This window comes from Astyanax mexicanus, chromosome 1 (genome assembly GCF_023375975.1).
Source record: "Astyanax mexicanus isolate ESR-SI-001 chromosome 1, AstMex3_surface, whole genome shotgun sequence".
Lineage (NCBI taxonomy): Eukaryota > Metazoa > Chordata > Actinopteri > Characiformes > Acestrorhamphidae > Astyanax > Astyanax mexicanus.
The window spans coordinates 109,940,869-109,966,835 of NC_064408.1; the positions used below are offsets into that span (position 1 = coordinate 109,940,869).

Genomic DNA, 25,967 nt, shown 5'->3' on the forward strand with positions numbered 1-25,967 from the left:
CCAGAGCAGTTTTCATGTAATACAACCAATAAGAGTCCAGACTCAGGTCTGCATATCAATACAAAATTCTAAGTTGAATCATTTAAATTAGTTGTGCATGTTTTTTTTTATTTGTTATAGAGAGAGCACATTATTGTAAATATTTTAAAGCTACATCTGAATGAAACATAAACAACAGAACATTTTCATAACTTTGTATTTTACTGATCCACGATTTAAGAGAATGTTTAAGTCACGCTTTAGACCCTCATTCATTTTTTCATGTTTTTATGCTTCTATCCTCCTATAAATCAGGGTGATCGGGAATTGTTGAGAGTTAAGATATTGCAGAATATTTACTTAAGTAATGTAAAATGATTGATGTGCATTTCTATGTACAGTACCTTAGCATCAAAATGTAGTATCAACAGCAGGGGGCAGCAAATACAAAGCTTAAAAACATAGATTGAAACAGAAAGAGCTTGTAAAAATATACTAATTTATTTTACAACTAATTTACATAACAGAAAAATAAGTTTTCAAAGACACATCAGTCCCAAAATCTGGATGAAACTTATCCATCAAAGTATTATATTTCTATCAGGTCAGGAAGACATTTCAGTCATTAGTAACCTACATATATTATGTACAAGTCCACATTTATCATGTATCAAGAACCACATCCATTCCTCTTTTTCCTTTTGTTCAAGTATGGTATGGTGCATTTTCTTTAGGTCTTTGTTTTATGTGGTTTCATAGCTGCACTGTCTATCTCTTACATGAAGCCAGTGTAGATATTTCTAGGTAGCATATGAGATGCTCTCTCAGGGGACAATGCAGGTGGCCTTCCGGAGGGCCAGGTAACCAGTCACTACATCTGTGGGAAGCAAGCGGATGTAAGAAAACTCTTCAGATGAAGTAAAGCGCAGTTTAGTCTGAGGATCTGTGTAGTTTGCCTGAAAAACAGAGTGACAAAAGATAGTTACAGAAAGGAGTTAATTCGCACACAGCCAGACCTGCTTGTATAAACATAGTTAAATGATACTATTTAAAAGGTAATGGAAAGTCCTCTGTATTATCATTAGCTTCAAGTTTTGGCTAAGGACTTCTTTTTGCAAATAACCCTAATATGGTCAAGTTACCTTTGCCTTTAATCAGCATACGTTCATCATACTGTGCTAATACTGTGACTTATTTTTCCAGAATTTGGCTGATTTATTAAAAGTGGCCTACATGTTTAAACAATTTTACACAAGTAGCAGAATATAGAATTAGAAATATTGTCCAAGCACTCTTAATGGTGTAGCCTATAATCAACCAATAACATGTACATAGACTGGGACCAAAAAGATTCTGCACATGTCTTAGGTACTAAAAAACACAGATAGTTACATGTGTTAGCCTTCAACTGTTTTAAATGGAATTTGATAATATAACTAAAATGCACTTTCTGAAAGAAGAACAGACAGGTTACACAGCTAAATTGATGCCCAATAGCAGACAGTTACTGCGTGGTTGCTATGGTTTTTCAAGTGGTTTAATGGTGCTGCTAAGATGTTTCTAGGCAGTTGATATGGTTTTGCTAAAAGGTTTCAAGCTGGTAGCAACAATTTTACTAAGTGCTTTCTGGATGAGTGTTCAAGTGAACAGAGAATGATTACACAGTGTAATCAAAGTGATTTCCACTTGGATTGTGGAATATCATGTTGCTTGGTTTCTCGAGTAAATTGTTGTGATGGTGCTGCAAAGTGTTGAATAGGTGGATTGCACAGTGTATTGGTATCATTTGAAGGCTGCTCCCATATTTGCACTGCATTCATTCTTATGGGGAACTGCATTATTGGCGAGTTTCTGTTGAAATAAAATTGAATTGATGCCAGTCAGCATCAGATGAGGCCAGCTAATTGATTTGCTGTAATCTAACCAAGGAATGGACAATACATGCATTTAAAAAATGTTTACTTACTTGTAATCCTGAGATATCAGAGTACTTCTTAGAAGGCTTCATTGAAGGAGGTGCATCTATATTGTAATCTGTAAGAAGGAGTCAGAATACTTTCCTTTGAAACACATTCAAAATGTAATCTGACTTGGAGGTAAAAATGTCATGTAAAGTCAAGCTGAGGAGTGACTCATACTTACAGTTGGGATCACTCATTTTCCAGGGCAATGCTCTTTCTGCTGCCAGAATCTGCTTCAGATTCTTCCATGTCCGGTTCTTCTTCCCTGCTGCTGCCCCGCCAATTCCTGAATGCTACAGATTAAAAGGTGCAGTGAAACAAACAAAAATACTGCTGCATTCTTAGTTAAGTAGCACAAGTCATTGCCAACATGTGGAAATTTGACAGTCCTTCATATCAAACACAGAGTTGAATGACTATATAGTTATATATAGTCAGTTGCAATAATAATTGTGTATATTCAGTGCCCTACATACCAAATATTGAAGAAAAACCCTAAAGATGGTCCAAAGTGTCCAAAGTTTTCTAAGGCTAATACAGCTTAAAATAGTCAATCATTTTAGTTAGCTCCAACACAAAACATTTTTTTTTTCTTTTCTACATTTGATTTTTGTCCTCAGAGTTTAAGGCTGTAAAAGGACGAACCAACCCAATTAAGGTTTCTCTTACATCTGTATACTCATATCAACTTTCAGTTTGGATGCACAAGCTAAGATTTCATCTAAGGTCTTACCACAAACTTTGGGTCTTTAAAAGGCAGGGGCTTGGCGGCAGGCTCAGCAGGCAGAGTGCAGACATCTGCTGTAGCAAGCGGCTTCCCATCTGCTGAATCAACGACCACAATCTGAAAACACACAAACAAAGCCAAAAACACTTAACCACAGTACAAACAAGTTAATAACATCCTACACTCCTGTCAGTGAGACAGCCTAGCCAATTTATGTCTGCTAATTGTGATGCGGAATAACACTAACCTATATGTGTCTATAAACCTATAGAGGTAGAGAAGATGCCTGAACTGCTACCCTGTCTATGATGAGAGCATTACTAACAGCAGTCAAGTAGAATTAATGGTAGAATGATTTCACATTACATCACAATACATGCACATTTATAGCAGCTGTAGTGTGTTGATATGCCCATGTAATGTTTATCTAAATCATTATTGTTGTGTTATTTGCCATCAAAATTAAACCTAGGCAAAGTTAAATGAATGTTCAATTACTCAATGAAATATTAGGACTTCAGGATGGCAGGTTAATCAAATTCAATTAATTCTTCAAATTATTGTTTTAATGAGATTTTCAAAACAGATGATGGGTAATGGAGATTGTGCATCTTTATGTATAGAAGTTGCCTGAGAATCTCAGCAGATATGCTTGTGCTTTTGTAAGAAACCTGTGAATAACTGTTTTACATGGCAGTGATTTTCTTATTTTACACAGAAACAAATTGCTTATGTTTACACTATGTATAATATAAAAGCTGCATGTATGGATAAAAGAGGCTACTTTTTTTTAAACTATTCGTAAAACTAATTGTGTTTCAACTAATTGGTGGATTCCCCCCTAAGAAGTAAGATAAGCTAGATAAACCCAGGAGCAGGATTGGATACCTAACCTGGTTAGTGTAGTGCAGTAAATCTGCTGCTCTAAAAAATTAAAATATCATTGATAGGGGTGGGAATCTCCAAGCACTTTACGATTTGATTCAATTCGATTACGATTCAGAGGACTGTGATTCGATGCGATTATCGATGCATCTTGGTAGCACAGTATCTGTAGCAATCCATAACTATTTTAAAACTCCATTTTATTTTTGTGGTAAAACACTGCACTGACTTGATATAACACAGTGGATCAACACCAGCAGATGACATGTCTCTCCAAACCATCACTGATTGTGGAACCTTCACACTAGACCTCAAGCAGCTTGGACTGTGTTCCTCTCCACTCTTCTTCCAGACTCTAGTCCCTAATTTTCAAATGAAATGTAAAATGTATTGATGGTCAGTGATGGTTTAATGACTCATGTCATCTGCTGGTGTTGATCCACTGTGTTATATCAAGTCTAAAGTCAGTGCAATGTTTTCCCGGAAAATCTTACAGCACATCATGCTTCCCTCTGCTGACAACTTCTATGGAGATGCAGATTTCATTTTCCAGCAGCACTTGGTCCACCAAAATGGTCTTATATAACACTCTAATTTCCTGAAACAGTGATTTTGGGGTTTTGGGTGGATAGTCATCAACAATAAAAAAGAAATACTTAGATTACTGAAATAAAGTAACTTTTCAATGTTATTCTAATGTTGTTTTGAGATGCACTAGTGTGCACAGAAGCCTGGGGTTCAATCAGGTTAAGGTTTATAAACCTTAACCTGAGTCTGACCTGAGCTTGTCCAGCGCCGGAGCTGGATGGAGCTGCAGTGACGGGCTGAACTCTCCTCTTCTTGCTGCTACTGCTATTGTTGGGGTTGGTTATGCTGGTGTTGGAGCTGCTGCTGATGGTGTTAAAGAGAAGCTGTGGAGCTCCAGCGGGGCTCGCGGCTCGTTTCTTCCCCTTAGCTCCTGCTAACACCGGGACCAGCTTAATGGTGCCCGCGGCCCCCGAGCTCAGCTCTCCCGGGCCCGCTGAACCCGGAGCGGACGGAGCTGCCATGACTTTATAACTATACTATATTTATATATATCCTCGATAAAACCACCGCACAGACTGTTAGCTACATGCTAACGGCTACTTCATCCACACAGCTGTAGCAGGAGCATACACGCAAAGAGTCCGACTAACCACTACCACCCTCAGACAAACGTTCCGCTCTGCTCTTAGTTCCGAGTCAGTATCCACCTTATATATTAAAACAAACAAATATACAGCCGCACAATACAACACACACACACACACACACACACACACACAAATACAAATCAAACAAATAAGAGATGTGTTTCTTTGATTTTCCCAAATTGAAAACCTCTGGAATATAATCAAGAGGAAGATGCATATGAATATGATGAATATGAACTTGCTTTCTTTGCTTTATTTGAGGTCTGAAAGCTCTGCAACTTTTTTTCAGCCATTTCTTATTTTCTGTAAATAAATGCTCTGAATGACAATATTTTTATTTGGAATTTGGGAGAAATGTTGTTCGTAGTTTATAGAATAAAACAACAATTTTCATGTTACTCAAAAATGAGAAAAAAAGAGAAAAAATATTTAAAAAGCACGTATTCAATACAAATTCAATACTAATAATACAATTATTTTAATATAAAATCATATTTAATAAAAAGCAATTAAAAAAAAACAATGCAAATAATGCAATAAAATGCAATAAACCCCCCCCCCCCCCCCCCAAAAAACAACAAATAAGATAAAAAAAGAGAAAAAGACAACAGGGGGCTGCAACACAAAGCAGGTTTTCTCTGTTATCCAAATTTTTCCAAGTCAATCATCAACTTTTATTTTTACTTGGAAATACATATAAGGTAAATATTATTTCCAATGCAGCTGAGCATTTACAGTTCAAAACATAAAATAAGAAATTAGAATGAGGATAACATTATAAATTAGATTAAGGATATTAAGGATAACATTAAACAAAATACATTTTTGTTAAATAAATACATTTAATATAGATGAATAATATGAATTAATATAATTAGAATCACAATAAAAAACACTAAAATGCAACAACAACAAAAATATGTAAAGATAAAAATAATAAACGATAAACTCAGTTGAAACAGTCACAGGTTTTCTGATTGTGATTAGAAACTAAAAGTTTTAAATAGTTTAGTAACCCCAGTGAGCTAGAGTTTCTAGTTTCTAGTTCTGAACTCTGGAATACTTGGTAGGTATGACTATATGTGATCTTTTAAATGACAATAACTGTTCCATTAATTTCCAGTAAGAAAAAAAACAGCATTGGATTCAAGGTCCATATTTGAAGACTGATGAATCCTATTTTAGGTGGTACTCTAGGCCTATGACAATGTGTTCTAGTTATATATAGACTGATGACAAAATCTGGGCAGTCCTTTTAAAAGTATGCTGTTGGCCTAGTGGTAATATCACTTTCTCTTTGGTAAACTGAGAATGGATTGCCTATCCTTGCAGAGGTTTTGTTTTGTTTAATTATTTTCTGTTATAAAATCAGAAAAAATGTGTCATTTGACCAGGGGCAGCCAAACCTTTGCACAAGACTGCATTGTTATGAAAAGTCACTTTGAATTTTAAACACAACATAATGTATTCTATACATAACCACATTTACATAAAACATGAATAAAAGAAAGAGTGAAACATTTTCCCCTTCATATAGTCCCCTCAATGTGATTTAAATTCGAGCCTTTGGACAAAACATTCAACCTTTCCCTCTCCTACATTTAACACAGAAGTTAAGTTTGATTTATGCTTTATGGCAAACTTCCTTGTTATATAATAAGGGATGATAATGGCATTTACATTTCAAACTCATCTAGTGCCCTGAAACCAAATGACTAATTAACTTTGGGCAGGAACAGGCCTGTAGGTGTGCCTCCCAGCCTATTCATTCCCCTCGCTCTCACCAGTTAAAGACAATACCCACCTCAGTGCTTATGTGCTTATGGGGAAAAAGAGAGAAAGAAATGCATTATTCATAATACAGTAATAGCATTTGGAAGATTTACAGTGCCAACCATGCAGAGGATGAATAATACATCTCCATCATCCTCTTTCTCTCTCTCACTTCCTCTTTCTCAATCTATGCTTCTTTCTTTCTTTCTCTCTCTCTCTTTCATACCTATTTTCCTTTTATTACATGAGAGAGAGAGAACACATAGAGTAAAGAAAATCATGACTGGCTTACAAATCTTTTAGTAGGCATGGTTTCAGGCTTCATGTTAGCATTACTTATATGAAACTGAATTGTGAAAGTCCTGAGAAAAGAAACAACATTTTTTCTATGGAGAAATGCAATAAATTGCTTACTTATTTGCACTGTAACACATTCTATATCATAACATTATCCCACTCAACACAGTGGTAAGCAAAGTTTGGGCACAACTGCTCAAAATCTCTGTTACTGTGAATAACTGGTTAAGGAAGTGAAAGATTAACAAAAAAAATTACACTCTTTATAACAGTTAAATCAAGATTAATGTGCTCTTTTTGAAACAAATGTAGCTTAAAAAGAGACTTTTGAACCCAAGAGATCTTTTCATTAGGAAATGTCAGGTGATGCAAATTCACTCAACCCTTGATCCAACCATCAGCTGTCATGTCCTCCTCTAATCAGCTCCTCTAACACTCTAAATATTAAAATATATTCATTTATTCCCACAACCCGGAGATGGCTATGCAAAGATAGCAAACATTTTTGAGTAGCTACTTTCTTCGTCCTTATTGTAATTAAGAAATTAAAGCAGTATTTAAAGCAGTTAAGTTAATGTAATGTAGCCCCCCCCCCCCCTATATTAAGGAGGTGGAATTAACACTTTATGCCACCAATCAAAACTCTTTAATGCTCAACTTTAAATATAGATACAGATAGAGCCATTTATCTGCAACTTTCTGAAAGCTTATGGAGAGTGATGCCATTTGGACACTGTTTTGATGCCATTTGTTTTGTACAAAACAATAAGTACATATCACAAACTCTTTCACTGATGCCATATTTGTTGTCATCAGACAATTCTGAACTGTACCGATGTGTGTTGTTTGATGTCTATACCAACGTAAACAACCAATAGAAGTATGTGGACAGTGATGGTTACAACATTTAAAAGTAAAAATTTTAAAGCATACATTCATTTCTTGACCTTTGAAAGATTCAGAACTGTCATTAAAAGTAAAAGAAGCATGTGGACAATAAATTAATATTACATGATTTTAGAAATATGACTCAGGTTACACAGTGTTATGTGGTTTACACAAGTTGAGTTGTCCTGCAGCTTCACCAGAGTGGCAAAATTCAGTTAGCAGTGTGCCAAACCTATAAAAGCAATGATAGAGGCACTATTCTCCCTATTACAGAGCAGTTGAACGTGAACATAATTTTTTCCCATTTTCTTCCCAATTTACATGGCCAATTACCCAACCCACTCGTTAGGACTATCACTAGTGATGCCCCAACACACCAGAAGGGTGAAAACTAACACATGCTTCCTCTGATACAACTGCTTCTTTTCTAACTGCTGCTGATGCAGCATTGCCGAGTAGCATCACAGCGGCAGCTGATGGCAAGGCTGCATGTAGCTGGGGTTCGAACCTGCGATATTCCGCTCATAGTCGCAGCGCTTTAGACCGCAGGACCACTCGGCGCCCTGAAACTGTTTTTTTTTTTAAGGAATTTTAAATGTATGTAGAAAAAAGAGTGCATTGAGCTGTGGAGCAGTGGAACTGTGTTTGCTGGAATGATGATGTCCTGGTCTATACGTTTGGCATAAGTTGGGTATTTAGAGATGAAGTGATCTCACTATGGCTCTTTTACCTGAATGCAATCAGATCCTTACATCTATATACAGTGATGGACATGTGTGTGGAGCCTCAGTCACTAATACTTTTCAGATGGCTGGTGTTTCAACAGGAACAGTTATTGTAATAGTATTTGAATACAGGTCTATGTTGAAAGACACAAGTAAACAGGTTTGGCAATTGCGGTTCAAAGCACCCCTTCAGTGAGTGTGATTTTACATTACGACATTACGTGATATCTCAGAAAAAACTTCGACTGATCCTCAGGTGGGCGAGAACGTCAGTGCAGGACGTGATCAGACTGTCAGTAAGGACAGTCTGTCCACAGCTACAAAGAGAGGAGTATAACAGCAGAGCTGCAGCTGAAGATTTGAAGCTTCCTTTAATTTGTCACCCGTGCTTTAGATTTCCTGTGAGCTGAGCAAAAAACAGGCTCATTTTAAATGCAAACACTGAGAACAGGCACCTTCAAAAGAATACGCTTCTCTTTTCCATTTTCCTTTCTGCTTCTGTGTTTGCTTTGCATTTCATTATTTGAATAAGGCAAAGTCATTTCTGTTGCACCATAGCAAGCATCCGGCATTATCCCTGCACAGAGAACATCACACAGGTAGAGAGATCGATAAAATGATGTGTCTGATGAATGAACCGTAATTTCTCAAGGCCTTGCGCAGAATAAATAGCTTATCCTGACTGTTGGAAGCTCTGATTTGTCTGATATTTTGCCTTATTTCTTTTTGGTACCATGGAGAAATGTAGGAGTTTTTAATGTTAATGCGACAGCCTGTATGTTTTATTATTAATTATAATAATTTTTACTATTATACTTTAATTACACTTTTATTATTATACTATTATACTTTTATACTTCTAGGGAGCGCATTTCTAAGAAGAGTTAGCTGAAGCAGTTATCTCCGCTTTTATCAAGAAGAAGGAGCGAACGCCGTTTTTAATGGCCAGGAAGCATCCGTAAATGTAATGTGGAGTAACATGTTTAGGTTGTAAAGTCAGCTTTGGTTGGACTTAACTAATAAATAGTACAGAAAAATGTGTTTTTTTTTTGTGATTAACTGTAATTCTGCAAATGTTGTTCTAAGTCACTATAGGTTTGGCTTTGATTCATTTTAGCAAATGTGCCCCCCAAATAAATCAAACCCACTCGTACACCTTTAGGCATGGGCTCTAGGCAGAGAAGGGTGATATGGTAAAAATGTTACATCAAGGTATTTAAGAAATATTTTACAATATGAAATATTATAACAATATTTTTACATGTTGACAAAATGCATAAGTAAAAGCAAGCTCTTAAATTAATTATTCAAATACTAACACATTGCAGAACAGTGAATTGATCCAATTAGACCAATTTAAATACACTTCAATCACATTTCTAATATAATTGATCAGTGTTTGTTAAGCACTGATAGTATCCAAGATAAACATAATAAAAATGTTTTGCATATTGCAATAACAGAATTTATCATGATATGATAAAATGGAGCTCTGAGTGTTTTTCCTAAATAGGCCCCATTATTACATCACATCTTAATCTCACATGGGGTCTTTTGAGGAAGCCCACTCAGAACCCACCTAGCCCACATTTCATCCATGTCAGCCCCACATGAGTGTTTTCTAAGAAGGTTTTCAGGGCGGCAGGCCTTAAGAACATTCCAGACACGTAACCACACATACACACATCTCTTTTTATTATGGAATCTGGGACATAATTCATACTGGTTCATCTCAAACAGCACCTCTTGTAGATAGAAGGGAACACTAGCCTTCTGGCCCAGAACTGCAATTTCAGATTCACAGCCTTGCTTATCTGATTGTGTTTTCATGCTTTCCCCTCGGATGGCCCTCACTGAAACGTTTTTGCTCCCGCCGTGGGAGAAAAGGCCGCACTCGCACACAACAGGACGGCGAGACAGCGAGAGAATGCGCCTGACGTCTCATTCATATTTCATCAGCACGACGGTGCTGTTACAAGTGGCCGGCACACGCGCTACATAAATAAACTACGCGAGTCGGAGATGCCGTGTTGTAGCTCCATTGCAAACAAACATGAATGTTTTATGAGGCAAAGTTGAACTGCAGTAAATGAGAGAAAGGGTCGTTTCCCCAGGCCATTGTTTCTAAAGCCACCCCTGTTCAATAAACATTGAATCCATCGAGAACAGGCCTGCTGTGCTTGTGTGAGTGTCAGAGCTGTTAATGTAGATGTTTACATTTTGTGTTCCTCCTGGAATGGAAAATCAGACACACACATATACACAAACGCACCACTCAAATAGATGTGGTATCAGGCCTAATCCACCTGCTGGATGATGCTATCAAAAGGGTATCAACTCAAATTCCCCACAGAAACACCGGCGCTGTGTATACTGTGAATATTCTTTACATAAAAACACACACACAGGAAGATTACACTCCACTCCAGAAGTGTGTACAACATGGGGCTCTGAGTGGTCCAGTAAACTAAGGTGCTGCCAGCATGATCCAAGGATCACTAGATTGAATCCCGGATCATGCTGCGTGCCATCAGCAGCGGGAGTCCGAGAGATCACATCTTGCCTTGCTCTCTCTGGGTGAGTAGGTGGTATACTCTTCCAGCATCATTCCTAATGTGATGCTGGTCATCACAGGCATGTGGTAGCTGATGTATCGATGAGCGCACTGCCTCCCCAATAATGCATCAGTGCATCAGGGGGAGCTCAAAAACAATGTCTAATAGGCTTCACTTTTTGTGACTGACATGCTAGACTTCACCCTCCTATTTTTGGAGGTATTATTGGTGATGGTAGGAAGACTACTAAGTAGTTGAGGTAATTGGCCTTCCAAATTGTGAAAAAAAAAATGGGATAAATGCAATGAAAGTAGAACTAATAAAAAAAAGGCCTGAATATAACAGTCAGTGGTGTCTCAGCAGATCATTGGGCTACTTATCACAGGATTGGGGGTTTGATGCCTGGGTCTGCTAAGCTGTAGCTGTTGCCTAGATAACATGGCCATATATAGCCTGTATAAAGCAAGCCTAACTAGGACCCGGAACATTTTGTCCATGGGATCCATGTTTGGCCACATATGAATTTTTTTGGTCTAATGCAAAATAATGCAAAATAGCCATCTTATCGTATGTGATCTTAGCCAGCCAGCTAATGTTAGTATAGTTTAGCTTACTCAATTTTGACTAGAGCTCTTGACAAATTTATTATCTCGTATGGATCAAAGGAAAAATCTGGTTTAATACATAATTTGTTCTTCCTTCAATCATCACTGATGTGTTTTGACAATCTTAGAGCAGCGCAGCAGTTAAACTTGATGGCACAGCATTATGATGCACTCCAATTTTTTTTTTTAAATGTTTACAGCTGCTATTAGGTGTGGATCAGACACAGCAGTGCTGCTGGAGTTTTTAAACACTGTGTTTACTCACTGTCCACTCAGTTAGTCAGTACCTATAACTACATCTGTTTCTGCACAGTCTGTGGTGGTCATCCTTTTTATCAGTGTTCACAGGAATCCGCCCACAAAATGCTGTTGGTGGCTATTCTCAGTCCAGCTGAGGGTTTACATCAAGTTTTAAACCCTTTTATATCAGTTGGAAGAAAGATCAAATTATGTGATGCCTGGAAGAAAAAATACAGACTGTACAAAAACTTTTCCATAATGCTACAGTGCAGCCACCCCTTGAGGATGTAGCCAACCTATATGTGGCTTTAATGAACCAACAGTGGTTCCTCTAAGGCACTGTTTAAAAGCTGTCTGTAGCACCTTTATTTTAGAGTGTGTAGATAAGGCTACGTAGCTTTATGAAAGGGGGTGGAAAGACCTAAAGGTCAATACTAGGCTATAACCAGATGACTGACATGCTTGAGAAGCATGTGCTGTGGAATGCTATTGCTAATGCTAATGCTAGTTCCCTCCTCTTGGAGAAGGAGTTTGAGTTATTGCCCTCTGGGCGACACTTCAGGGTGTTACAGCCGATAACATCCAAGCAGTTTAGAAACTAATTTATTCAATTGACTCTATAAATACTTAAACGGACATAGAAAAAGGGATCATCTTGCTATCTTCAGCTCTGATGGAAAAAGGCTTGCTCACATCCCACAGAGTCTGATGATAAAAAGAGACAAAGAAAACCCTCGTCAGATGCTTTGTAGATGGTATGTAGGAGAACCTTTAAAAAAAGACAGCTGTTGTACTGCTTGACCAGCAAAACCAGCATGACCAAAATAAAATGCAACTTTCCCTATGCTGGTCAAAAGCTGTTTTACCACATGGCTTACCTGTGTATGGTAAGATTTCTTGCCTGGATGACTGGCCTTGAGTTAAGATTTTTTAAATTTTCCACAGGCATTTTCCCACTAAAAACACACTATTTACTATTTACTTTAGTACTCTAGTACTTTAGTACAAATCTCTTTTTTTTATCAGTACTGTACAATCTCAATAAGTCATGAAGTCATGATTGATATAAGATTGAATGAAAGACAGAAACTAAAAAAATGTTTGGTGGTGTGCAGGCTTGTACCCTGCTGTGCTATTGCTAGCATCACATTTTCACTGCCCTAGATTGCATATTTTAGCTATTAGCAGTTGATGTATAGGCTACTCCAGGCCGAAGGTTTAAAACAACAACACAGTGTTTATCATTGTTTTGTAGGTCACGCTGCTTTGTCATAGTTTTATAAATGGAGTTAAGAAATAACAGATGTTTCCAGATGTCCCCTCCCTTTAACCCAGTCATAGCCCTCAGTCCTAGCTCCATTTATCAATGGGGGTCTGGCCCTTCTAGCTCAGAGCAGAACCAATTCAGAAGTCCAATTCTATAGAATATTCTAGAGTAGGATTATATTATGATATATTGTCCCAGAAATAATTGTGAAAAATAATATTTTTGTGATTTTATAAGATCAAATTCCATGCCACTGATATTATATAATACAAAAACATAATAATGCAGTAATAATGCAGTATTTTTAAGTATTAATTTTTAAGACATTAAAACTGAAATATAAAAAAAATTCTTTCCGACAAGCTTTCCTCACTAAATAAACCATTAAATGGTACCATTTAAGGTTAGCAATATTTATTAAAAACATGTCCATATGTTGTACAATAAATCAATAATGTAGCTATTGTGACAGGCCTAGTCCAGAGACTAAAACCTAGGACTTTGACTGAATTAAACAATTTGGTAACAAACAATATGTGTATGTTAGGACATCACCAGTTCAGGTCTGACAGACCCTGGTGTATATGAGGGGCAAGGGGCAGAGCCAGACCCCTGACGATCTGGAAGGGGGAAAAAGAGGAAAGTCAGTGTCTAAAAGCAGCAGAGTAGGTGTGTAAATAGGGGTGTTTAAAGAAAGTTAAATTTTGATTTTTGTTGAAGAAAAAGATGTAGTATTAGAGCTTTCTGGTAGAACTTCATTGAAACTGAATAGTTTTCTTAGTCTTAAATTCATACATTTTCTGTCCTACACCATAATTATATTTTAGTGTTGGGTAGCCATATTTTGTTTTTCTGTAAGAAGACACACTGGCTTCCGCTGTGGTTAGGGTGTTGTGACTGGGGGCCTAAATTATACCTAAGTAAGATAGTGGCAGTGTGGGTGTGGGTGTGAGTGTGAGTTAAATATCTCTACAATTTATATTTACCAAGACTAATAAAAAGTGTAGTTGGGCAATTTTTCTTTGTTCATTTCAACTGTCTCACAAGTCATAAGTCATAATAATATTTGTCAAAACTGATGTTTCTTTTGACAATAATGTGGTAATGAAAGATACTGGATAGTGTATCCATCTTAATGATAAAATCCTATGGATAAAAAGGTTTGCCTACTGAGTGGCTGTTTCTTCCTTATTCTTTTCAGTGAGTGCTTTCAGCTACCAACTCCCTCATCCACTAGGTGTTCAGATTCCATTTTCTATTAGTATTTAAATTAGGGCTGTAAAGTATCCATGCAGCATGATGGTGGAGAACACTCTCTTTACTGCCACGACATGAGCTCAGCCGTCATGATGACTTTATATAGGTGGAGCAATGTTAGCACAATTACTTCCTCTTTCCACACAGGAAAAACACACAGAGACAAATACTGAAAGACTGAAAAACTTCCCTGTTTTTATTTTTCAATTATAGAAAATTAGATTTTGTTTTATGGAAAACTGATAAACTTTGTATAATGTATTATGCTTTACATTGTGCTCTTAACAATACTTGGAGTTGGGAAAGCAGTTTAAGATATGCTTTATACCTAAAGCAAACTGTACCCCACTTTTCAATAAATTCCACCCCAACTTCTGATTTACCAGTTCTATAATTATAGCGGTAGCACTACTCATGTACATTGTTCACCCCACATTCACTCTTTGGAGTGATGTGGGGAGAGAGCGCCATCTACTCACCCAAAGAGAGCAAGACCATTTTTGCTCTCTCAGGGCTCCATTAGCCGGTGACAACCTACATGAGCAGGATTCGAATCTGTAATCTCCTGATCACAGTGGCAGCGCTTAGCCCGCTGGACCACTCGGATCCATGCTCTACACTAACATATAAAGGCCCTGTCCCACTGCTATTGCGTCTAAATATCCACTAAAGTACGTCCAAATTTATCAGAAAACACTGCGTCTACTGAGTGAACGCGCTGCGTCCAAAATATAGACCAAATTAGTCCAAATTACATCCATATTCCGTCTAAATTTAAGTTGGACGCCGACTTCCAAATTTGTACGTCGACTTCCACTTTTTGGAAGTCGACGCCCACTTTTTGGACGTCGACTTCCAACTATATATGGTTGTTTTTTCTAGTGAATCATCATTTCTTCTTGAGCTACAAGAGAGAGCACATCTATTCTCTTCTACACAACCATGGACCACAGATTCCTTGCAGTGATGGTGCAGCAGCAGAACATACTCCTCCATGTGCTGGACCAGACTGGGAGGAGGAGGAGGCGGCAGCAGGAGAGGACTGTATGGGTCAGGCCTTGGATTGTACGCCGGGTGGAGTTTGGACTGTATGACCGGCTGATGGTAAAGCGATGGACGCCAGAAAAATATTTTTATGGACGTCGACGTCCACCTGTACGTGCCGTCCAAATATCCACTAAAATACGTCCGTACTGCGTCTAAATATCCACTAAATTACGTCCATATTAGTCGCCGTCTATTCCGAAAATTTTGGGAGGTACCAAAACCACTTTTGCGTCTAAAGTGGACGGCAACGTCTAAACTACGTCCACTTGGACGGTGCCGTCCAAATATCCACTAAACTACATCCAGATTGCGTCTAAATATCCACTAAACTGCGTCCACTGAAATTTGGACGTACTTTAGTGGATATTTAGACGCAATCGCAGTGGGACAGGGCCTTTATCTTTTTATTTTTTAATAGACAGAGAAATTTAACTCTAGTTTATACAAAAGACATTTGTTTGTTTTCTCAAGCACTCTTTTCAGTGTGCACGTAAATGAAGAAATCAATCTGTAATTTCACACAGTGGAGTGTCAACACACGAAGCTAACCTCATTACACTGATATAACAGTGTAGGATTAGAATGAGGCCTACTGATGTGCTCTGATGAAAGCGTAATAATGTATAATCAACTAAACACAAACAACAATCAGTTAAATAATGCAGATTAATGACTAAATTGGGCTATAGCACTGCAAGAGCTTTCTCTTCAGTAACAGATGCCTTTTCTCTGTGGAATTCACGGGTGACAATCAAAACAATCAGTCTAAGCCTAAGATTATCAGTCACTGCAGCTGGTTTTGTGATTGCTGGCTGATTTCGCAGCAGCGCTTCTCAATATTTGTGGCAATATTTTGGGAAAAAAATAACTATTCATTTTAGAAAGAAAATTATACAGGGACACAGTGACTGAGATGAGATATACTCCCTCTAACATAGACACAAACTGTTAAGAAGAATAAAACAAAATAACAAGAAACACAATCTATTCACTTTATTGAACTAGCTCTTTTGAATTAACCCATAAATAATAAATTAAATAAACTGAATCAGGTAAATTCTAAATAAAATATTTATATTGCAATTCTAATGTTTTCAAGCATTCTTAATAATACCTTATTTAATACTCTAAATACACCCTCTTTAAAACTAATGTGTGAAAGCATTATTATGCTTCTATATTATCATTATTTCAGTGGCATGAAATCTTAAAATGTCTTTAAATTACAATAATATGATTTATTGGTTATGATTTATTTTTGGGACAGTATATTGTCCAAACGAAAATAGTTATAGTTTCAGGCCTGTATTTGTGTCACCATGGGCTCTTATGCGATATAACTCATGTAGTTCATTAAACCCATGTTCATTCCATCCATATACGAAATCACACTGTTTTACTTTTCACGGGTTATACTGTTATGGGTTATGTGTTGCCAGGTTTGCAGTTAAAAATAATCATAGATAACACCAAAGTTTCAGCTTCTGGTGGGTGGCTTTTAAACAAACTTTGGGTTGGAGATTTTTACTGGACCTGGCAGCTCTGCCCTCCACAGGGAACATTAAAAACACAGCAAGATCTGTGAACATTCTTTAAAGATTACCAACCAGGTCTACTGGGCATACAGACCCGGCTACAGTCTACTCTACACAGTTCTGCAGTTCTCGTGCAGTGCTGCTTGGATTCTGAGGGGCTGAATTAAGATCAGTTTAGGCAGTTGTATTCCACACACACACACACACACACACACGCACACTCAGTACTTTCCAGAATATCCTCCGATACATTTAAAGTCAGACCCCTTCTACTACTAGTCAGACTACTTCTCTTCTAACTCCCTCCAATTCAGCACCACTAGGGAACCAACACGCTTGGAGGAAAGGGCCTGATCCAGCTCTGTTACAGTTTGACTAGCTCTGATACATAAGCTAACAGAAACCTGTGCCAGAAAACTTTAGCATTTTAGTATAAAGGCTACGTTTACATTACAAGCCATTGCTCAAATCCAATTTTTTGCTCAGATCAGATTTGGCTATCTTGATGGTTCACATTCACAAATGTAAGTGACCTGTATCTGTGTGTAATGTAAACGAATCTGTCCATGAAACACCTCACACGCGCACATTATGAGCAAAAAACAGGTTTGAGCAATGTGGCTTGTAATGTGAACGTAGCCAAGGTGACTCAAATCTGATTTGAAAAAATCAGATTTGGCATGTTCACACAGCCATGAAGAAAATCAGATTTGAGCCACATTAAGCAAAAAATCAGATTTGAATCACTTCAACCTGGTAATGTGAATGTAGCATTAGTGATTAGCATTTCTCACAATTATTCCTCAGGCAACAGCATTAATATCTTGATCTGCAGAGCCACTCAAAGCCCCCCTAAAAATACTTTCCCTATCTACAGCTTGTTATAAGTCATTTCTGTCCCACTATAATTATTATAGCAGCTACATTTTGCTGGCTATAGAGGTGCTTCAGTATTTGTGCTGGATCAGTTAAGGTGAAACGAGACGTTCAAATTAGAAGCCAACCTCAGCTTTATCCTATCAACTGAAAACCACTCAACTCGAAAATTGGAGTTTATAATCTTTAAGGAATATTTTAATGAAAGGTAAATTATATAGAAAGAGGCACTGTCAGCTCCAGACTGACAATTAGCCAGCTAAGGTAGCGACACTACTGCCAGCATTGATGAGTGATGTTAAAATGTGTTAACACTGTGTAACACTGTGTTAATTTAACACTAACTGTAAATGCACAAACGCACATTCCTACAAGGAATGATGGTGCAAAAGAGATATGCTAAACTTTAAGAGACTAATGAAAAAATACCACCACAAAAATGCAAATAAAAAGATGGTGTGCCTTCAATTTACCTTGACTTTATTTGATTGTATACAGTAAAAGCGCAAGATATTTCAGGTTTTGTCTGGTCAGCTTCATTTAATGTATTAATATACATCCAGTTCTGCATTTCAGGCCTGCAACAAATAGTTCTTCAAGTAAAGATGGTAAGGAATTTGCATATTTCTCCCTCTACAGCAGGGGTCGGCAATTAAGTTTGGCCGCGGGCCAGATTTATTCCAAGCCATTACATGGCGGGCCACAAGCACAAGCACAAGCACAAGTGGGCTGATGTGGGTGAAATCTGTGGACTGACCATTGGGGGCGCTACTAATGATATACCTGTTTGTTAAATAAAAAAAAACAAACGAATAAAAAAAAAAATAACAGAATAAAGAAGCTAGCAGTTATCTAACAGCCTGTGTCAAAAAATCTTTAATAAATTTTTCTGTTTTGGAAAATTAAGTTTCTAAATAAAGAGCATTTTTGAGACGGACTGTCCGATTTTTTTTTTTTTCATTATAGTTCAACCTCCCGAGCCAGATGTTTCTTGCTTGCGGGCCGCATCTGGCCCGCGGGCCGCCTATTGCCGACCTATGCTCTACAGTCTTTAATATCACTAAACCATTCAATGAATCAGTAGAAATTTCAAAGTACAACGTGCAAGGGCACAAGCCTAAGCTAAACGCCTGTTACCTCTGATTAAGACGACACTGCATCAAGAAAAATCATTCAACAATAGCTGATAGAACCTCATGAACAAGCTCTACAATACAGAGTTACTATATTCAGTAATACCACTTATAATTTAACTGTGCACGACAGAAGCCTTATGTTCACTGTGTCCAAAAGCTCTGTCCACTCTGGGCTCTGAGGCATCTGGGACTGACCATCACACAGTGGAAACATGTACTGTAGTGAGATGAATCACTGTTCCAGATATTTTTGGGAAGAACCATCATTGTGCCAAACAATTGAACCCCACCTTGCCACAGAGAATGCAAGGAGTGTTACTATGCCTCACAACCACCAGCAAAATATTTTGCTAGTTGAACATTTTAAATAAATATTGTGCTAATGATTGGTGAAGCATGACAACACTGCCATCACTGTGTCAAGGTGGGATTCAATTCCATTGCAAAAAAAAAAAAAAAAAAAAAATCAAGAGAGAAAACTTGTAAAGCTTGTAAAATTAAAAATATGGGGTTTCCTAAAATATTTAAAGAGGCTGATTGAATTTGCATGAATTTGTAACTGTAAGTTCCTGTGAGGATGGCAGATAGCTTGTACCGTACACGGCTCCCAGCAGACTTATTGTACAGCTTTTATAGCTTATCTTACAACCATGCAATTTAGCTTAATGATCAACTAGGCCATTCCTTTAATGAAACTCATCCCTAATGAGATGAAATGTTTCTGGCCCATCCCTGATTAAACAAGACTAAAGAAATATGGCTCCTGTCTATGGCAATCCTGACATCATAGTCTACTCTGTCTAATATCATTTATTTAATTGGTTACTGTGCCTGTTCTTCTGAGAGCTTCTGCCAAGACTAACTCTTATCTTTCCTGGCCAATAAAACTGTGCTATCAGATTCGTTTTACAAGATCAGACAGTAATTGTATTGCAGTTGTATTTAAAGGTCATAGGAACGCTTTCTTCATGAGGATCTATACACAAATACTTATGAGTGTAATGGTTTACCTTTTTATTTGTTATCTGATTATTTGATCAGTCGAAGAACACCAGTATGGTTAAAGTCAGTTTTATCCATCTAGATATTTCCGATATGATTTAATTTTAAGTAAATGGCATAAAATAATAATGAAACATTTCTGTGTGTACATACATTACACTAGAGGTAAACAGTTTCAAGAAGTAAAGTCTCAAAAACTCCAGGTAATGAGATCCCTGTAGACCCGAATGCAAGTTAATAGCACTTATAGTTACAGTTATTAGTATGAGAGATAAAGTGTGTTAAATACTGTTTTTTTAATCTATTTTTGTCTGAATTAAGATGATAGCGTTCAGAATTGAGAGGTGTGAGCAACAGCAAAGCCGTCCACATGCTGTTCCACCAAAACAGAACAAAGTTATATCTGAAACAGGAAGTAGGAACTAATGTGAGTCACTAATACGGAACAGATTCTTCTGTACACTTTGGTTACCATAAATAGACCATCTGATTCAGTGATTCAATTATTCCAACCCAGCAAACTTCTGATTTGTAAGTAACAGAGAGAGATGGAGTGTGTAGAGCACAAACAAACAGCGGACTCCCTATGAATACAAACAAATTCAATCAAATTGAGGTGGTTCCTCCTTACAATATTGTGTTTTTTATATTTTTTTATGTATGTGTAGGTCTGCAGAGTTTGTCAGAAAAGGCTGATATTGCAATATTTTGTTTCTGTGATATGTATTCTGATATAAAAAATAATACAGAAATGATCACCAGGTCTGAACAGAAGTGAATGATCCAAATATTAATACATATTAATAATGATCTCTGTATATCCAAGACTGGACTAAAATAAATGATTCGGGCAGATATGTCTATCTTTTTGGTTAAGTAAAATAATATACAGTATTGTGCAGCCGTATTAAACTGACACCCATTTAAATTCCCAGTTTGTGTGGGATTATTGTTTGATTATGATTTGTGTCGTCAAAACAGTTTGCAAAACATTGCAAGTTGTAGTTTTGCACATGTATGATAAGGCTATGTATTGGGAGTATTTTGTTTTATACATTATGTATTTATAAGTATGTATATGATTTGAAATTGGGGTCTTAGTTTTCATAGTCATTCAGATTTACATTCTCTAATCTGGATGAGGCTTTGGATGTCTTGCAGTCTCAAGCAGAAGACTTGTCAATGACTGGCAGCATCCTTGAAAAAAAAATTCTTTACTGCAAACTGTCTAAAGTTCAAGGTCTTTTTTATCATTACAGTGTCTGTGGGTTTAGAAAAGCTTTTTTATAATCTGAATCAGGAAAGTTGAGTCAGAATTGTGAAGAATTATTTTTTTTTACTTTGAAGATGCAAGGTTTTATTTTAAGACTGATGCATACTGTTGGTTTATATGTAGTTTCAAATAAACCTAAAGTATAATGAAATCATTATATTTACAAGAAAAATACAAATTGCAATATTATTTTTTTTCAACTTCAAGTTCAACTTCTCTGGAATGTTTTTTTTTATATATTTTAATTGATTAACTTTATTTAAATATGCTGAGCACATTTTTATTAATTAAAAATAAATATTTACCTGATTCATTTTTATTAAAACTATAGAAACCTAAGGACTAAGAATCCATAAAACATTGTCTGTTTATTTTCTTTTCTAATATAAGTCAAGTTGAGTCAGACTTTTATATCAGACTTTATATACATTTACTTTTTTACTCTATTCTAGTTTGGAGATAAAAGATTTTATTTAGAAAATTAAATAAAAAGCCCAATACAATAATTACAAATTACATTTAAATGAATTAGAATAAACTGAACACTGAATAAGAAATGAACTAAACATGAGTAAAGAGCTTGATTAAGTATTTATTTACTATATATTTAGTTGTATATTTTACTGTTTAATCCTTGGGTTCATACAAAAAAATATGGTTTTTTTACATATATATATATAATAAAAAGCCTGATAAAATAATTACTGTTACACAATGTAAAAAAAACTACATTTAATGAATTATTTTACATTAAAATAAACTGAACATAGCATCAGACGATTCACTACTGAGAGACAACCGTTAGAAAGAATCGGTTCAGTGAACTGAATCGAAGCTTGCGTTAAAAGTCACCGGGGCGCAGGAATCAAATAGAGCCCCACCTCTCGCTCTCTCTCTCTGTTTGAGTGATTGAGGACTCGGAATGGGCCGATATTTCCAGCATTCTGCGCTGTTTAGTTTAGGAGTGTTAGGGCTGAACGAGGCTGAACTTGGAAATTATACAGATTTTTATAGTTAAACATATATATTGTGATGTTGATCCATAGTGGTATCATTCTGTTTTCTTCCGGGTTGAGGAGGAGATGGGCGTGGTTTTCCCCAGGCCACTCCCCCTCCTCCTCCGCCGCCGAGTAGCGGCGCTCACTCAGCGCTCCAGCCCGAGCAGAGCACCAGCAGCGCGGACCGCTAGCTCTGTGTCTCCGGCTGCTACAGTTCGCGATTATTACCGCCAGTAGGAGCGGATTTTGGAGGCGGGCGTTTCTTTTAGAAGGTGGGGAGTAGAGTGAGTGAACTGCGGCTGGGAAGTGCTTACCTTGGAGGGAATTTAACGGGTAGATAGGGAGCTAGCTAACGCCGCGCCGGTGCTGCTGGGTCTGTCTTAACAACCACCACCACCGCCGTCTCTAGGCTGTATGGGATCCGCTCTGTCGTTGCTGGGACTCGGCTTGAGCTAGCAGGCTTCCCCCCCCCCTCCTCCTCCTTCTACTACCACCGCCTCTCTGTCTCACACGCTTATCTAGAGAGTGAGAAAGCGTGGATATCTGGATGTTTAGAGGTTTAGACAGAGCTCCAGAGTGCTAGTAGCTAAAGAGAGGGGTAGCGGAGGAGAGAGGTGACTGTTAGAGTGTGTAACGGTCATCTGGGACGGGCATTATTCAGAGAGCTCCTCGGCGGCGGAGGACTGTGGGCTGCTGCTGCTTTTCCTGGCTGGACTGAAGAGACATTTTCAGCTCGTCCGCTGTAGGTCTGCTCTCCGAGGGGGAGGAGGAGCTGGAGAAGGTCGGGGGAAAGCGGAATGCGACTTTTTCGACGTTTCTGAGCTTTTGTGGGCTTTCTGAAAAAGGAAAAAGGACGCGTAAACTGACACGACAGCTCCATAAAGGTATGTATCCACTATCCTGTGTGTTTTTTAGCTTAGCTAACGCTAGGTTTGGAGGCATGTCTGTTTTAGTGGAGGTTTTCGTTTTAAGGAAACTTGTAACTTAGTTTAGTGGAGGCTGGAGAACTGGCTAGGTTAAGTAACTAACTTGTGACTCCACTGTTGATTACTGATTACTCTTTTAGAATCATACCATCTGTTTTTCGTATGCTTTCCTTTTTTATATTATATTTGTATTGCTTTGGTTTTGTGCAGTTTTCAACTACACATCGAATCATTTAGCAAGTCCTGAAGGGTCAGTTTTCCAGACAAGGATAAAGTCTAGTATTGGACTAGGGGTGGGCAATATTATAGTATATAATATATCGTGACGTAGAAATATCGTGATATTAAAAATCCATATCGTGATAATAGGGCTGTTCTGTCTTAAAAGTAGTCTATTATTTACTGTGAAGCTTTAAGTGTATTTATTGTATAATTGTTTTAGTTTGCAGTTTATATGCATACATTAAATATTCTGCAATATTATTTGCTGCTTTATATTATTTTATGCTATATTATTTATTTTGCCACATTATGATTATGCTGTTATACTCTTATACTATATTCCTGATATTCCTATATTCCTTGTATAGCTTGATCATTTAGTTAGTCTACAGTTGTTTCTCAGTGTTATAACATATTTTTTACATACTTTTCTTTTTTCTATTTTTTCATCATTATTGCTGTTTTTGTGCAGTTTTGAACTACACATCCAATCATGCAGCATGTCCTTAAGGGTGCATTTTACATTAAGAAATTCCACTAAACAAAAAAAGAGCTATAGTCTACGACTTAATCCCTGTCCACTATTCTATAGCTGCTCTGTCCAAATAACGGTGGACAACCTTTCTATTCAATGCATTATTTATCTACTTTAATTTATTCCCTTTGCTCAGATAATTCAAGATAAAACTTAAAACTTAATCTTGAAAAACACAAACTTAATTCAGGAATAAGCTCACTATCTCATGATCTGTGTTTTGAAACAGCAGTCCATAGTTAGCGTATGTGCATGAGTGATACTGCATATGCTGTAAAACACTTGATTGGTTAGTTTTGTGCAGTTTTGACCTACCAAATAACAAATAAAGAGTGTGCAGATCTGCTAAGTTTGGCTACTTTGAATAATTAAAAGTGTAAAACCTATTCTGGATTGTTTAAATGTTTTTACTAAATTATTATGTTTCTTCCTGTATAACTTTAACATGTTCAATATTAAATTTACAATGTAAAACATAATCATAAAAACAAAGAAAACACATTGCAGCCCATGATTTTAATTATAAAATAGCATCTAGCTTGATCAGTTAGTCTACAGCATGTCTTTAAATGGTTTATTTAATTCACTTTCACTTCTAAACAGGCAGCATAGGCTTACATTTGTGTGGACACTGGACATCACTTCTCAATAATACGTTATTAAAGTAACAGCTTTAAGGTTTATCTATTGCTAGCACAGATGTGCAAATGCACACAAAGCTTTTCTAGTCCCTGTAGACTTGGGACTGACTCTCTGGAAAGCCCCCTTATCAGCTGCATGGTGCTGTGGAGCAGTGCGTTTTTTGGAATGTGGAGCGCCATCACATACTTTTGGGATGAGTTGTGGTTTTGGGATAATTGTGTGGATTGGTGATCATCCAACATCCTGACATCACAAAAGCTCTCTGCCTTTATTTAGACTTACATGAACTGAATACATTGAGCGTAACCCTCATTTACAATGGTGTAAAGTTATGATTAAAAAATATAACAAGGATATATAATGAGATGAAATGTTTAATCATAAAAATGATACATATAAATAAAACTATAAAGTTATAAACTAAGGACTGCTAAATAGAACTGTCAGGAGAGAAAAATGAAAATGAAATATTAAAAAGCAAATAAATAAACTGTAACCCACAAAAACAAGAAAAAATTGGTTAATCATAATAATAATAATAATAATAATAATAATAATTAATAATAATAATAATAATAATAATATGGAGAGTGAATTATTATACTAGTACGAAAATGTAAGATAATAAAATAATAAGTAATTGAATGACCATTAATAAAATAAATATTGATTATAATTAAATCAACTAAAACCATTGGGAGTCTGTGTGGAAGAGTTTAGAAATCAACAGTTTTTAGTTTTTTATAAACAGTAAATTTCTGCTCGCTGGTGCGCTGTATATAAAAGCAAATGCTCTTGGCACCTTAAAAATATCCCAGTCAAATGAAGCTTTGATACAAGTTAAAGAAATGTTTACAGCAGTGCTTCAAAATCTAGCAGAAGCCTGTTATTCATTGGACAGCCATACAGTTTCTCAATCAATAGCATTCTGAACTGTTATTATCATTATCCTGTTTTTTTTTTTAATAAGCTTGTGTCCCAACACTTTTGTCCATTTACTAAAGGTCAGCTCATGGTATCAGTATTAGCCATGTGGTGCTGGTTAAGGAGTTTCCCAGTGTTACGGTTCCTCTGCTAATAGACTTAAGAGCTTGATACCGACTGGTGACATGACAGGAGAAAGCAGGCAGCCGGCCCGCTCCACCGCTGAACACCAAAGCCTGCCAGGATGTACAACACGGCCTGCGCCGCTCAATAAGTTGTCAGTCAGGCTTACAGTGTATGACAGCTTCCGAGTGCAGCCTCGGTGGGCACTGCCAGCATCTCTGGGCTTGATTACATTTGGATCTGCGTGGATTGGGCGGCTTTGAAGATCCGATGGCACGATTGATGATTGATCGTGGAGTCGGACGATGCTCTTATGTCTCAGTAATCACTCGAAAGCCCATTAGGAGATGAGAGAGCGGAGCCCGCAGCTGATTGGCCCCTGGAGCCTGCCAGC

General features: G+C 37.1%; 2 protein-coding genes across 2 annotated transcripts in view; one reads left to right on the plus strand and one right to left on the minus strand.

The window, feature by feature from the left end:
* Window positions 1–457: 457 nt before the first annotated feature.
* Window positions 458–4,733, minus strand: ino80c (INO80 complex subunit C). Its single transcript, XM_007229462.4, has 5 exons — window positions 4,332–4,733; window positions 2,674–2,784; window positions 2,122–2,233; window positions 1,946–2,013; window positions 458–935 (listed from the first exon to the last, which is right to left on the minus strand). Exons 1-5 carry the CDS (start codon window positions 4,599–4,601, stop codon window positions 804–806), a joined length of 693 nt encoding a protein of 230 aa, XP_007229524.3. The 5' UTR covers window positions 4,602–4,733; the 3' UTR covers window positions 458–803.
* A 17,586-nt stretch (window positions 4,734–22,319) lies between these two features.
* Window positions 22,320–25,967, plus strand: part of galnt1 (UDP-N-acetyl-alpha-D-galactosamine:polypeptide N-acetylgalactosaminyltransferase 1) — a 218,950-nt gene continuing 215,302 nt past the window's right edge. Inside the window, exon 1 of the mRNA XM_049464310.1 lies at window positions 22,320–23,085. The gene's annotated coding sequence lies outside the window, so the exon portion shown is untranslated. The remainder of the gene's footprint in view (window positions 23,086–25,967) is intronic.